This window comes from Sturnira hondurensis, unplaced genomic scaffold (genome assembly GCF_014824575.4).
Source record: "Sturnira hondurensis isolate 20B ecotype Veracruz unplaced genomic scaffold, ASM1482457v3 Scaffold0022566, whole genome shotgun sequence".
NCBI classification, from domain to species: domain Eukaryota; kingdom Metazoa; phylum Chordata; class Mammalia; order Chiroptera; family Phyllostomidae; genus Sturnira; species Sturnira hondurensis.
This window is the reverse complement of record NW_028095197.1, coordinates 7,007,362-7,020,443: the sequence shown is the minus strand read 5'-3', so window position 1 is coordinate 7,020,443 and position 13,082 is coordinate 7,007,362. Positions and strand designations below refer to the sequence as shown.

General features: G+C 37.5%; 1 protein-coding gene across 5 annotated transcripts in view; it reads right to left on the bottom strand.

The window, feature by feature from the left end:
- Nucleotides 1-13,082, bottom strand: part of LOC118979763 (phospholipid-transporting ATPase FetA-like) — a 104,325-nt gene that overhangs the window by 27,875 nt on the left and 63,368 nt on the right. For all 5 annotated transcript variants that reach the window (XM_037035996.1, XM_037035992.1, XM_037035995.1 and 2 more), the window contains 2 exons: nucleotides 2,431-2,627; nucleotides 96-304 (listed from right to left, as the gene is read on the bottom strand). In XM_037035996.1, coding sequence (XP_036891891.1) covers nucleotides 96-304; nucleotides 2,431-2,627 — 406 coding nt within the window. The remainder of the gene's footprint in view (nucleotides 1-95; nucleotides 305-2,430; nucleotides 2,628-13,082) is intronic.

Below are 13,082 nucleotides of genomic sequence, written 5' to 3'. Positions count from 1 at the left end.
ATTTCAGAAGCATATAGACTTAGAGCTTGATTAGTCTTGAAAACAATCTGCAAAGTAGCTCTCAGGACTCAGGGAAAGCAGGAAGACATGCATACCATATAATGTCCCATTAATAGAACATTTGTTGAAAATCATGATGTTCTGAGTCAGGGTTCCTGTTTTGTCGGAGAACACGTATTTGACTTGGCCAAGCTCCTCATTAAGGGTCGTGGTGTGAGCCTGTGCTGGTGTGTTCTTTAGGGCATAAAACATCTTCTGATCCCAGTTGATATACCAACTGTTGCCCAATCTTATTATCTCAACACTAAGGAGAAAGCAAGAAAAGAAGGGTCCTGGGTCAGAGCAGGACAAACAAATACATTATCCTGGTTTCCTTACCAGCCCTGTGGTAGGTCAAGGCAGGCACCTGAAAATCCTATCAGAGTGTCTTCCTTGGGAACTTACAATCAACCAATCTTGGATCATAGCACCCCTGCCATCAGCCAACCCCCTGTACGTTTAACTGTGACCATTATCACAAAGGACACTGCCATCTGGATCCAGATACACTTGATCACTTTTGCTGGGGCATTTCCCCTTTCTCTATTTCTTCTTCCAAAACATATCTAGGAAAAGTCACACGTTTTGAACTTCTGCAGTAATGCAAGGCAGAATTAAGAGCTAATAAAAGGTTGCCTAGGCTTAATTAGATAATTATTGCTGCTATCATGTAAATCCATTGGTGGGGTGGGGGAGCTTCTTTGTTTCGGAAGGGAAGGATCAGTGAAAATCAGAAAAGCTTACAGGAGCTGACCCTCTGATGAATTTCAGGGCAGAGATACCTGTGCAGCTAGCTTCTCCACCTAATAGCCTTGTCTTTATTTCATCTGACCTTTTCTCCCTGTTGCCTTTGTCACATTCCTCTTCTCTTCCAAATAACATGCCTTATAGATGCTTTCTGGTTAACAAGCATCTTCATTTGAAAACAGTAGAGACTTTTAAGGGGCCTTCTTCCTATTATCATTCATTTGTACTTAATCTGTGTTACTTTAGATCACTTCACTAGTAACCCCTGAGATGGCTGCATTGAGCAACATAGATTTTTTGTTTGAGTTGAGGGAGGAGGTGCTCAGGCCCACATTTTTGACTCTTACTTGTTGTGGCCTCCCTTCCTTCACTGTACCAGCCACAACAGCAACCCCTCGAAACAGAATAATTTAATCACATCAATTCTTTCCTTACAAAGATCTTTGTTGTTTTCAGGATAAAATCCAGACTCCTTGGCTTTACATCAAAGGTGTCCTGGATCTGAACCTAAACTACCATCTAACATCTTAGTCTAGATTATTCACTGTTCTATGTCCAGATAAAGCTTTAAAAACACCTTAAGACCTTTGCACATGCTAATCTTTCTGCTTGCAATATTCTTATTTTCTACTTGGTGAATTCCACTCTTTTCTCAATTATGAGTTTGATTATTACCTTTTCCTATAAACACCTAAGGTTTTCCAGGCAGAGCTAATCCATTCCTTTTCAAGTTTCCCATAGCACTCACATACATATTTCTATTGCATAATTTTTTTACATTGTACCATAAGTATTTCTTTGTGTATCTGTTTCTTTCCATGGCTTTGTTGTAAGCTTATTTAAAAGAAAGGGCTGTCTTACTCATGTTTCTTTCTCTAGCACCTAATATAGTGCTTGAAACATAGTAAGCACCCAACAAATATCTGTTAAATTTGTAAGATCACTTAGATAGGGTACTTTTCAGATTGGAATGCCACAGTACAGGGTTTAGGAAACCTGGAAAAAAGGATGCAAAAATGTGTTGGGGTATGTGTATGTGAGAAGAAATGTTGAAATAGATAAAGAAGATCAGAGTAAAGTAAAGACTTCTTTCACTTATTTCAATATCTGTCCAAGGTGCTCATGAAAAGGGGGAAGGAAACATCCTTCTTCTTCCCTTCTCCAACTTTTAGGAACCAGAACATAGGTCACAATTACACCTGCCTACCATTTTCTCCATTGTTTCTATGGGCAAATGCATTCTGAGTTCTGATTTACAAATGAATGTTTGGACTCTAATTGATAAAGTATGGGTTTCCTGGCTTATGCTTCAGCATCACAAAGTTTGTGTGTATTTTTTGCAATTATTCCATGTGCTTGTATGTCTTATTTAGTCATTTACATTATAAGCTATTTGAGGACAGGGACAATTTTCTTTTTGTATAATCTGTATGGTTTCTAATACAGTATTCTGGGTATGGAAAACATTTATGCAATCTATAGATATTTCTCAGCATGTTTTGTCCACCAGGCACTGTGGAAAGTCGTAGGTTAAAGAGCACACAGTCTATGCTTTCTAAAAATTCACTCTCTAGTTGGGGAATTAATCGTGAATTATAAAGTCAGCTCCTTTACCTGTAACCCAAAGTGATCAAAGAAGCCTACCTGACATAGAGTGAAATAGGCACCATGGTGTTGAGGATAATGAAGTACGACCAGAATACGAAGATGGCAGAGACAACTGATGAAGAGACATATTCTTTCCATGGCAGAAAATTCTGGAAGTAGTAGCCTTTCTTGCTCTCCCAAATGCCATGCCCAATTGCTAGGATAAAACACATGCCTCCTAAAAACAGAAAAATCTAGGAATAAAAAAAAAAAGAATTAACATCCAAGGCATATGCTACTTCAGTTCTGCCTTTTGGAGCCTTATCTCTCAAAAAGCTTCTCTCTCTTTTTGAAGGGTGAGGGGGCCTAACATGGCTGTAGTTTATAGGCTCTAGGCAGTAGTGAACAGAACAGAAAAGAAAGCCCAGTGGGAGATAGTCGTGGGATTTTAAAGGGATATGCTAATAATTAAAATATATTAAATATTAATTAAGTTCCAGGAACTGTGCTAAGTACTTCACATATATTATTTAATTTAATATGTATAATACCTCTCTTTTAATAATAGATGAGGAACTTGATAAAGAGTGGAAAAGTATTTTGCCTAAAGTCATTTAGCTACTAATGAGGTGAGACAGGTTTGAACCAGTTCTAGAATCTAACCTCTTTTTAAAATTTTTTTTATTTTTATTTTTAGAGAAAGGGGAAGGGAAGAAGAAAGAGTGGGAGAGAAACATCAATGTGTGGTTGCCTCTCACGTTTCCCCCACTGGGGACCTGGCCCGCAACCCAGGCATGTGCCCTGACTGGGAATTGAACCAGTGACCTCTTGCTTCACAGGCCCAAGCTCAATTCACCGAGCTACACCAGTCAGGGCTAGAAGCTAACCTCTTAATCACTCCATTATTGAAGTGAGGTGCTGCTTTAACAAAAGTCTAAAATGTGTGGTACTGGCTTAGCCATTGGGGATGGGTGGGTGGTAAGAAACTGATAGAAAAGGCTGAAAATATGGCAATCACACTAGTAGTAAAGATTTTGGTAAAACCTGAAGACAGACCATGTGTCTGCTGAGGCTATATAGCTCTAAGGGAGGTGGTTAGAAAGACTGAAACTATTTGTGTTGATTGCCTTTGACAAGGTATTAAAAGAAAGAGTTGAACTAGGAAAACTGTCCAGTTTATAAGCAGAAATGAAAAGGAGTATGGAGAAATTTGGGTTATCAAAGGACTGAAAAAGCACATTACTTTTAGAAACTAAAGAGGAAGAGATACAATTAAGAACTTAAGCATACTAGGCTCAGTAAGTATTTCCAACTGAATCCTGCCTGGAGACAAAGTTGAGATTAAAGACGATATCTTCTTACCCAAGATTATTGCTCCAGATGACTGCAATTTTCTTGCCATTAAGTTGAGAGAGAAAGCCATGGAAAGACAAGAAAGCAGAGAAATAAGACAAATTTGAGAACTATGTTTAGAAAAGAACTTTGAGAGAGAGGAGATAACACTCTGGAACTCCTTCTACAAGGTCAGCATTACCCTGGTACCCAACCCAGATAAGAAAAGAAAACTACAGGCCAATATTCCTGATGAACATAGGTGCAAAATTTCTCAACAAAATAGTAGCAAACTAAATTCAACAACACATTAAAAAAATTATACACCATGATCAAGTGCATTTAGACATTAATTAAAAAATCAAAGAAAACACAAATAAATGGAAAGATATCCCATGTTCACATACTGGAAAAGTTAACATTATTAAGACATCCATACTACCCAAAGCTCCCTATAGATTCAATGCAATCCCTATCAAAATGCCAATAACATTTTTTACAGAAATAGAAAAATAATCCTAAAATTTGTATGGAACCACGAAAGACCCAAAATAGCCAAAGCAATTTTGACAAAGAAGAACAGAACTGGATGCATCACAACCTCCTGATTTCAAACTATATTACAAAGCTATAGTAATCAAAGCAGTATGGTTCTGACATAAGAACAGCAATTCCACTTTGAATGTATATCCAACAGAAATAAAATCACTCTCTTTAAAGCATATTTATTCCTAGGTATTTTATTTTTCTTTTTGCTATATCGAATGGAATTTTTTTCTTGATTTCTGCTTCTGCTTTTTCATTGTTGGTATACAAAAATGCCTTTGATTTCTGGTTATTGACTTTGTATCCTGCTGTTTTGCCAAATTCATTTATTAGGTTGAGCAGTTTTTGGGTAGAGTCTATAAGATTTTCCATGTACACTATCATGTCATCTGCAAACAGTGATAGTTTTGTTTCCTCCTTTCTGATTTGGATGCCTTTTATTTCCTTTTCTCGTCTGATTGCTGTAGCTAAAACTTCTAATACTATATTGAATAGAAGTGGTGAAAGTGGGCAACCTTGTCTTGTTCCTGATCTTAGTGGAAAAGATTTTAGTTTTTGCCCATTGAGTATGATGTTGGCTGTAGGTCTCTCATATATGACCTTTATTATATTGAGGAATGCACCCTCTATTCCCACTTTGCTGAGTGTTTTTATCACAAATGGGTGTTGTACCTTATCAAAAGCTTTTTCCGCATCTATTGATATGATCATGTGATTTTTTTGTCTTTGCTTTTGTTTATATGATGTATTACATTTACTGATTTGCGAATATTGAACCATCCTTGCATCCCTGGGATGAATCCCACTTGGTCATGGTGAATGATCTTTTTAATGTATTGTTGGATGCGGTAAACCTAACCAAGGACATAAAAGACATATGCAGAAAACTACAACACTGAAGAAAGAAATCAAGGAAGACACAAACAAATGGAAACGTATACTGTGTTCATGGATTGGAAGAATTAACATCATCAAAATGTCCATACTACCCAAAGCAACTTATAGATTCAATGCAATACCTATTAAAGTACCAATGGCATATTTCACAGACATAGAACTAACACTTCAAAAATTTATATGGAACCATAAACGACCCCGAATAGCAGCTGCAATTTTGAGAAAGAAGAACAAAGTAGGAGGGATCACAATACCTAATACCAAACTGTATTACAAGGCAACTGTAATCAAAATAGCCTGGTACTGGCATAAACACAGGCGCATAGACCAATGGAACAGAACAGAGAGCCCAGAAATAAACCCAAATCTCTATGGCCAATTAATATTTGACAAAGGGGGCAGCAACATAAAATAGACTAATAATAGCCTCTTCAACAAATGATGTTGGGAGAACTGGACAGCTACGTGTAAAAAAATGAAACTCAAGCACCGAGTTATATCATACACCAAAATAAATTCAAGGTGGATAAAAGACTTAAAATATAAGCCATGACACCATTAAAGTCCTAGAGGAGAACACTGGCAAGAAAATCTCAGATATTTCATACAGCAACTTTTTTACTCATATGTCCCCTAGAGCAAGGGACATAAAGGAAAGAATAAACAAATGGGATCTCATCAAAATTAAAAGCTTTTGCACGGCTAAAGAAAACAGTATTAAAATAAAAAGACAACCAACTGTATGGGAAAACATATTTGCCAATGATACTTCAGACAAGGGTTTAATCTCCAAAATATACAAAGAACTTACATGACTCCACTCCAAGAAGACAAGCAACCCAATTAAAAAGTGGGCAAAGGACTTGAGCAGACATTTCTCCAAGGAGGATATGCAGAAGATCCAGAGACACATGAAAAGATGCTCAGTATCACTAGCTATCAGAGAGATGCAAATTAAAACCACAATGAGATACCACTTTACACCGGTCAGAATGGCCATCATAAGCAACAAACAAGTGTTAGAGAGGTTGTGGAGAAGAGGGGACCCTAATCCACTGTTGATGGGATTGCAGACTGTTACAACCACTGTGGAAAACAGTATGGAATTTTCTAAGAAAACTAAAAATGGACCTGCCTTTTGACCCAGCAATTCCACTGCTGGGATTATATCCTAAGAACCCTAAAACACCAATCCCAAAGAACATATGCACCCCAATGTTCATAGCAGCACAATTTACAATAGCCGAGAGCTGAAAGCAACCTAGGTAACCATCAGTAAATGAATGGATCAAAAAATTATGGTACATATACACAATGGAATTCTATGCAACAGAAAGAAAGAAGGAGCTCCTACCCTTTGCAACAGCATGTATGAAACTGGAAAGCATTATGCTGAGTGAAATAAGCCAGGCAGTGAAAGACAAATACCATATGATCTCATCTTTAACAGGAAGCTAAACAACAAAACAAACAAGCAAGCAAAATAAAAACAAAGACACTGAAATAGAGAACAGGGGGACAGTGACCAGAAGGGAGAGGGGAGGGAATTTCAGAAGAAAAAGGGGAAGGATTTACAGGAACTAGTATAAAGGACACATGGACAACAACTAAGGGGGATGGAAATGGGAGGGAGGTGGGGAGGTGGGGACACATGGACAACAACTAAGGGGGAGGCTGGGTGGGTGGGCTGGGATGGGAGTAAAAGACAGAAAACTGTACTTGAACAATAATTAAATTTTAAAAATTAAAAAAATTTAAAAAATAAAAGTTATTTAAAAAAAGACATATTTACACACCCATGTTTACTGCAGCATCATTTACACTAGCCAAGACATATAAACAACCTAATTGTCTATCAACAGATGAACAGATAAAGGAAATGTGGTATTGTATCTATACACAATGGAATATTATTCAGCCATAAAAGATGGAAATTCTGCCATTTGTGATAATGTGGATGAACTTTGAGGGCATTATACTAAGTGAAATAAGTCAAACAAAGACAAATATTGTATAATTTCACTTGTCTATGGAATCTAAAAAACACAAATTCATAAAAACAGAGAGCAGATTGGTAGTTTCCAGAGGCCAGGGGTTGTTGAGGGGAATGCATGAAGGTGGTCAAAGGTACAAACTTCCACTTATTAGTTTTGGGGACATAATATATAGTATGGTGACTATAGTTCAAGAGCAGACAGCCTCTCATTTAGCAAATCATTGTATATTTGATAGTTGCTAAGAGAGTAAATCTTAAAAGTTCTTACCACAAAAAATTATAACTTTGCAAGGGGATTGATGTGTTAACTTACCTTATGATGGTAATCATTACATTTCAAATCATTGTGTGGTACACCTTAAACTTACACAATGTTATATGTCAGTTACACCTTAATAAAGTTGGAAAACATTTTTTAAAAATTATATAAATAAAATAATATAGCATATATTCTTTTTTATCTGGCTTCTTTCACTCAGCATAATTATTCTGGGATTCACCCATGTTTTTGCATTTACCAATTGCTCATTTCTTTTTATTGCTGGTATTGTATGGATACCACACAATTTGTTTCTAATTTATTTTTTTATTGGACATCTGGGCTCTTTCCAGCTTTTGACTATTACAAAGCTGCATTGAACATCTGTGTACAAGACTGCATAGACAGATGTTTTTATTTCCTTTGTAAATATCTAGGGGTGCAATTGCTGGGTCCTACAGTAAATGTACATTTACCTTTTTAAGAAATTACTAAATGGGCCCTGGCTGGGTAGCTCAGTTGATTAGAGCATTGTCCCTGACATTGCGAGGTTGTGGGTTTGATTTCTGGTCATGGTGCAACCAAGAAGCAACCAGTGAATGCATAAATAAGTATGACAACAGATTGATGTCTCTCTCTCAAATATAATTAACCAACCAACCAAATGGTTTCCAAAGTAGTTACAATTTTACATTCTACCAGGCATGATATGCCCTCATGCCTCTACAGAATACATGTGTGAGAGTACTGTGAACCTCCTCTAAGTCTACTGAATGATGTCCAAAACTGTGTCCTTTGTCACAAAGTGTGATTACCTGAAAATAATCTATCCCTACTGCTGGATGATTGCAGGTCTCATCTTTGAATCACTGATGGGAAAGTATTTGAAGACGAAAGGAGAAAGGCAGGAAGAGTAGGTCTAACTAGGACCGTTCTCAAAAAATGAAATTTTAATAAACTTTTTATTATGAAAAATTTTAAACATGTATATAGGTACCGTATTTTTCAGACTATAAGATGCACCCCCCTCCCAAATTTGGGAGGAATAATAGTTGTTAGTGCCGCTGTTGAGTTCTGTTCACATTTACATTGGTGAAATATTGTTATTTATGTTATTAAATATTTTACCACATTTTTTGCTTCAAAATTTTTTTTCCTATTTTTCTCCTTTAAAACCTATGTGCATCTTATGATCCCAAAAATAAGGTATATAAATAGTACAATGAACTCCTACATATTCATTGCCCAGCTTCAACAATTATCAATTCATGGCCAGTCTTACTGCATCCAAATCTTCTGTTCTCATGCCCTCCTTTTTGTTTTAAGCAAATTTCTCACATTATATCATTTTATCTGTAAACAGCTTAATATATATCTTTAAAGGATCTTATTTAAACACATAACCAAAATACCTTTGTCACTTAAAAATAAGAAATAAATTCTTGAAATCATTTAATATATGAGATTTGAGTGCTGGGTGATGGATGAGGGAGAACAAAACAGAGGAGTGAGATGAAACAGAATAAAATCTACTTTGACCCCCAGCCTAATGCAGACTCACACTGATTAGTTCAGTTCTTTGAAATAACGGTCCCTCTAAGGCCCTCCTTCTTGATCCTACTCCCACTTCCTTACCCTTCTTTTCAGTGAGTCGTTTGAAAGCAAGGCTCTCCTCACGGTGCAGACCAAACCTCAGGGATGAGTTCTACTGGCTCTGCCTTCCTTTTCGGATTGTCTACATGGGCTAAATTAAATTTGGGACTATATTCCTCTACCTGCCACTTCTCTAGGCCCTACGTTATTAGCTCTATTAGGGAAAAATGGGGAAGGTAAAATGATTAGAATAAATTATTGCCACTATATTTATAAATATATTTATGACTTATGTATTACACATTATTAGAATAAATCATTTTAAACCCTTCGGAGCTATGGGAGAAAATTCTAGGGTGATCTTCAACACCCCGGCTCCACCCCTATTGCCTGGATAACTGAGAATTACCTGTGGCTTCCACTGGTGTGCCCTGCCTCCATTGTTAGACTATGTGTCCCCCAGACCAGATCTATCTGCTCACATTGAGCCACTAGAAAGGAAATTTGCCACTATCAGACCACGCCCCAGAGGACAGGGCTTCCCCATCAGCATGAAGCCTTCAAGGGTAGGACGAAATGTGCTCTTTCCTCATTCCCAGAGCTTTTTCTGCCATCTTGAAGCTTTCTAAGTCCTTGCACATGGCCTGTGTTTCTTATTATTGTGATGGAGTTTATTAGTACTTAGTCTCTTAAAGTTTCACTTTGCTTTCTTTCTATAGGAAGAAATAAGAAATTAGTGTTTCTACAAACCCCAGAGGTTATTTGTTTATTACCAGAGCCAGTCAGACCAAAGATGCTTGAGCAGACAGCCTCTCATTTAGCAAACAGTGGTTCCAGTCAAGGCTGAAATGATACTCAATTTTGTCATTCTCGACAAAAGTGACCAAGAACTAAGGCCATCACTTACAGTGGGGCTCCCAGGCTTAAGAGGTAGGCTGTAAAAAAAAATTTTTTTTTTTTTTTTACAAAGGAACTCCTTGTTCCTTTGGTCCTTTACATCTGTGCTTTTCATTGTGCCTTATCCCAGAAGTGTATCCTGGATTTCCAGCATCATTCCAATCTCAAGTACTCTGCTCCTCTGCCCCACAAATACACATGTAGTACTTAGCAGACCACTGTGCAGACGGCATTGTCACTGCAAGCTGTCAGTGACAATGGGGAGAGGGATCAAACTGGTCAGTGGGGAGAGGGAGAAGGATCAAACTCCAGTTCAGCTGTGGGCTCACCAGGAAGCTGCTTTGCTAAACATGCTTCTGGTGTCTGCCAGATGTTCTGCTAAGAAACATTTCCAAAAATGGGAAAAAGTGTTTAAATCAGGAAGGATTTCTGCTTCAACTTCAAGAAATGAGATTACATCTAACTATATTAACAATGTCCTGGCAAAAACACCACGTAAAACTGCCAAGCTGATAAGAACCCAGCTAATTCAAGAACATTTCTTTATTTAATAACCATTCAAAGATATTTCCTGAGCACTACTCTGTGCAAGGCACTTCCTTGAATATGGAGATGGGTATGACATAAGCTCTATCTGGAGGCTCATTAATTTGGGAGCTCAGATACTCACTATTTCCAATTACTCAACAAATAATAATGAAGCCCCTGTTACATGTCAGGCACAGTTCTCAGGATTGAGAACACAGTGTTGAGAAAATACAATGTCCTTAGTCTCAGAGAGTTTATAGTCCCGAGGAGACAGGTGGGCAACAGAAAGATACAATTTAATTAGTGGTTAAGTGCTGTGAGAAAAATAAAAGAGGTTAATAAAGATCTTGGTAGGGGCAGCTACTTTATTTTATATTTTTTATTTCATTAAAATTTATTTTTGGAGCTCATAAGTGGGTAAATTCCAAAAATAGTAGCAATACAAAATATTTAAAAACATTTTAATATTTCTTTCTACTTAACATTCCACCTTTGTTTTGCTTTCTATAAACAAACATACTGGATTAAAGCAACAATACTCTTAAACACAAGTTCAATGCTGGGTACTTGCAATGACCTATTTTGAGCACATAATAAAGCAGAGGCAATTAATTTTCTTAAATATGTAATTTCCATTCAGAGCTTAGCAATTATTTTAGCTTCACATTATTTTGTCACAAATGATATAACCAAATGGCCAAAGTAGCTAAAATCATAAAACCATTTTAAGCCAAGTCAAGCATATGTATACAGTTAATATAAAATAACAAATACACTTACATTTGTAATTGAAGGGTATACATTTGTTTTGCACTCTACTAGAAATATGCCAAAATAACAGGCTTTATTAAAGAATGAGGTCCTTGGGCAAAGGGGAAAGACGAGTTACATCATTAAAAATTATTTGAAAAATTGTAGGTAAAAATAAATCTGCCTACGACTTAACCAAATAAAGGAGAAAAGGGGAGTACGACATTAGGTCTGATGGCAGCTCAGGGAACACATCTATCATTCCATTACAGACCTGCTCACTCCCTCAAGAGCTCAGCAGCTGGCTCTCCAGGCATTCCACTAATCTCCCACTAAATTTCTTTTATTTTTTCTTTTAGTTGTGGTTCATTTTATTCACGGTATCTTCTTTTTAAAAAACATTTTATTGATTACACTATTACAATTGTCCCATTTTTTTCCTCCCCTTGATTCCCCTCTGCCCTGCACCCCCGGGGTCCCCCTGTGACATCAGCACTTTGCCATGTTAGTTCACATCCATGGGCTGTACATATCTAAGTTTTTTACCTTCTCCATTTCCTGTACTATTGTTAGCCTCCCCCTGTATATTTTGTTTTTTTTTAATTAAAAAAATTTTTTTCTAGATTTTATTTATTTATCTTTAGAGGGGAAAGGGAGGAGAGAGAGAGAGAGAGAAATATCAATGTATGGTTGCCTCTGGTGTGTTCCCTGCCAGGAACTGGCCTGCAACCCAGGCATGTGCCCTGACTGGGAATTGAATCTCGATCGTGTGGTTCACAGGCCCGTGCTCAATCCACTGAGCTATGCCAGCCAGGGCTCCTCCTGTCTATTTTGTACCCACCATTTATGCTTCTTATTCCCTGTACCTTTTCCTCCATTCTCCTTCTCTCTCTCTGCTGATAACCCTCCATGTGATCTTCATTTCTGTGAATCTGTTCCTGTTCTAGCTGTTTGTTTAGTTTGTTCCCTGGGTTTTTCTTTTAGGTTCAGTTCTTTTTTTAAAAAAAAGATTTTATATAGCCCTGGCTGGTGTAGCTCAGTGGATTGAGCGCAGGCCTGCGAACCACACAATCGCGGTTCGATTCCCAGTCAGGGCACATGCCTGGGTTGCAGGCCAGTTCCCAGCAGGGGACTCACAAGAAGCAACCATACATTGATATTTCTCTCTTTCCCTTCCTCTCTAAAGATAAATAAATAAAGTCTTTAAAAAAAAAGATTTTATTTATTTATTTTTAAAGGGGAAGGAAAGGAGAGAGGGAGAGAAATATCAATGCATGGTTGCCTCTCATGCATCCCCTGCTGGGAACTGGCCCGCAACCCAGTCATGTGCCCTGACTGGGAATCGAACCGCAATACTATGGTTCACAGGCCCACGCTCAATCTGCTGAGCTACACCAGCCAGGGCTTAGGTTCAGTTCTTGATAGTTGTGAGTTTGCTATCATTTTACTGTTCATAGTTTTGATCTTCTTCTTTTTCTTAGATAAGCCCCTTTAACATTTCATATGATAAGGGCATGGTGATGATGAACTCCTTGAACCTGACCTTATCTGGGAAGCCCTTCCATTCTAAATGATAGCTTTTGTGGATAGAGTAATCTTGGATGTAGGTCATTGCCTTTCATGACTTCAAATACTTCTTTCCAGCCCCTTCTTGCCTGTAAGGATTTCTTTTGAGAAATCAGCTGATAGTCTTATGGGAACTCCTTTGTAGGTAATTGTCTCCTTTTCTCTTGCTGCTTTTAAGATTCTCTCCTTATCTTTAATCTTGGGTAATGTAATTATGATGTGCCTTGGTGTGTTCTTCCTTGGGTCCAACTTGTTTGGGATTCTCTGAGCTTCCTGGACTTGCATGTCTATTTCCTTTGCCAGATTGGGGCAGTTCTCCTTCATTATTTGTTCAAATAAGTTTTC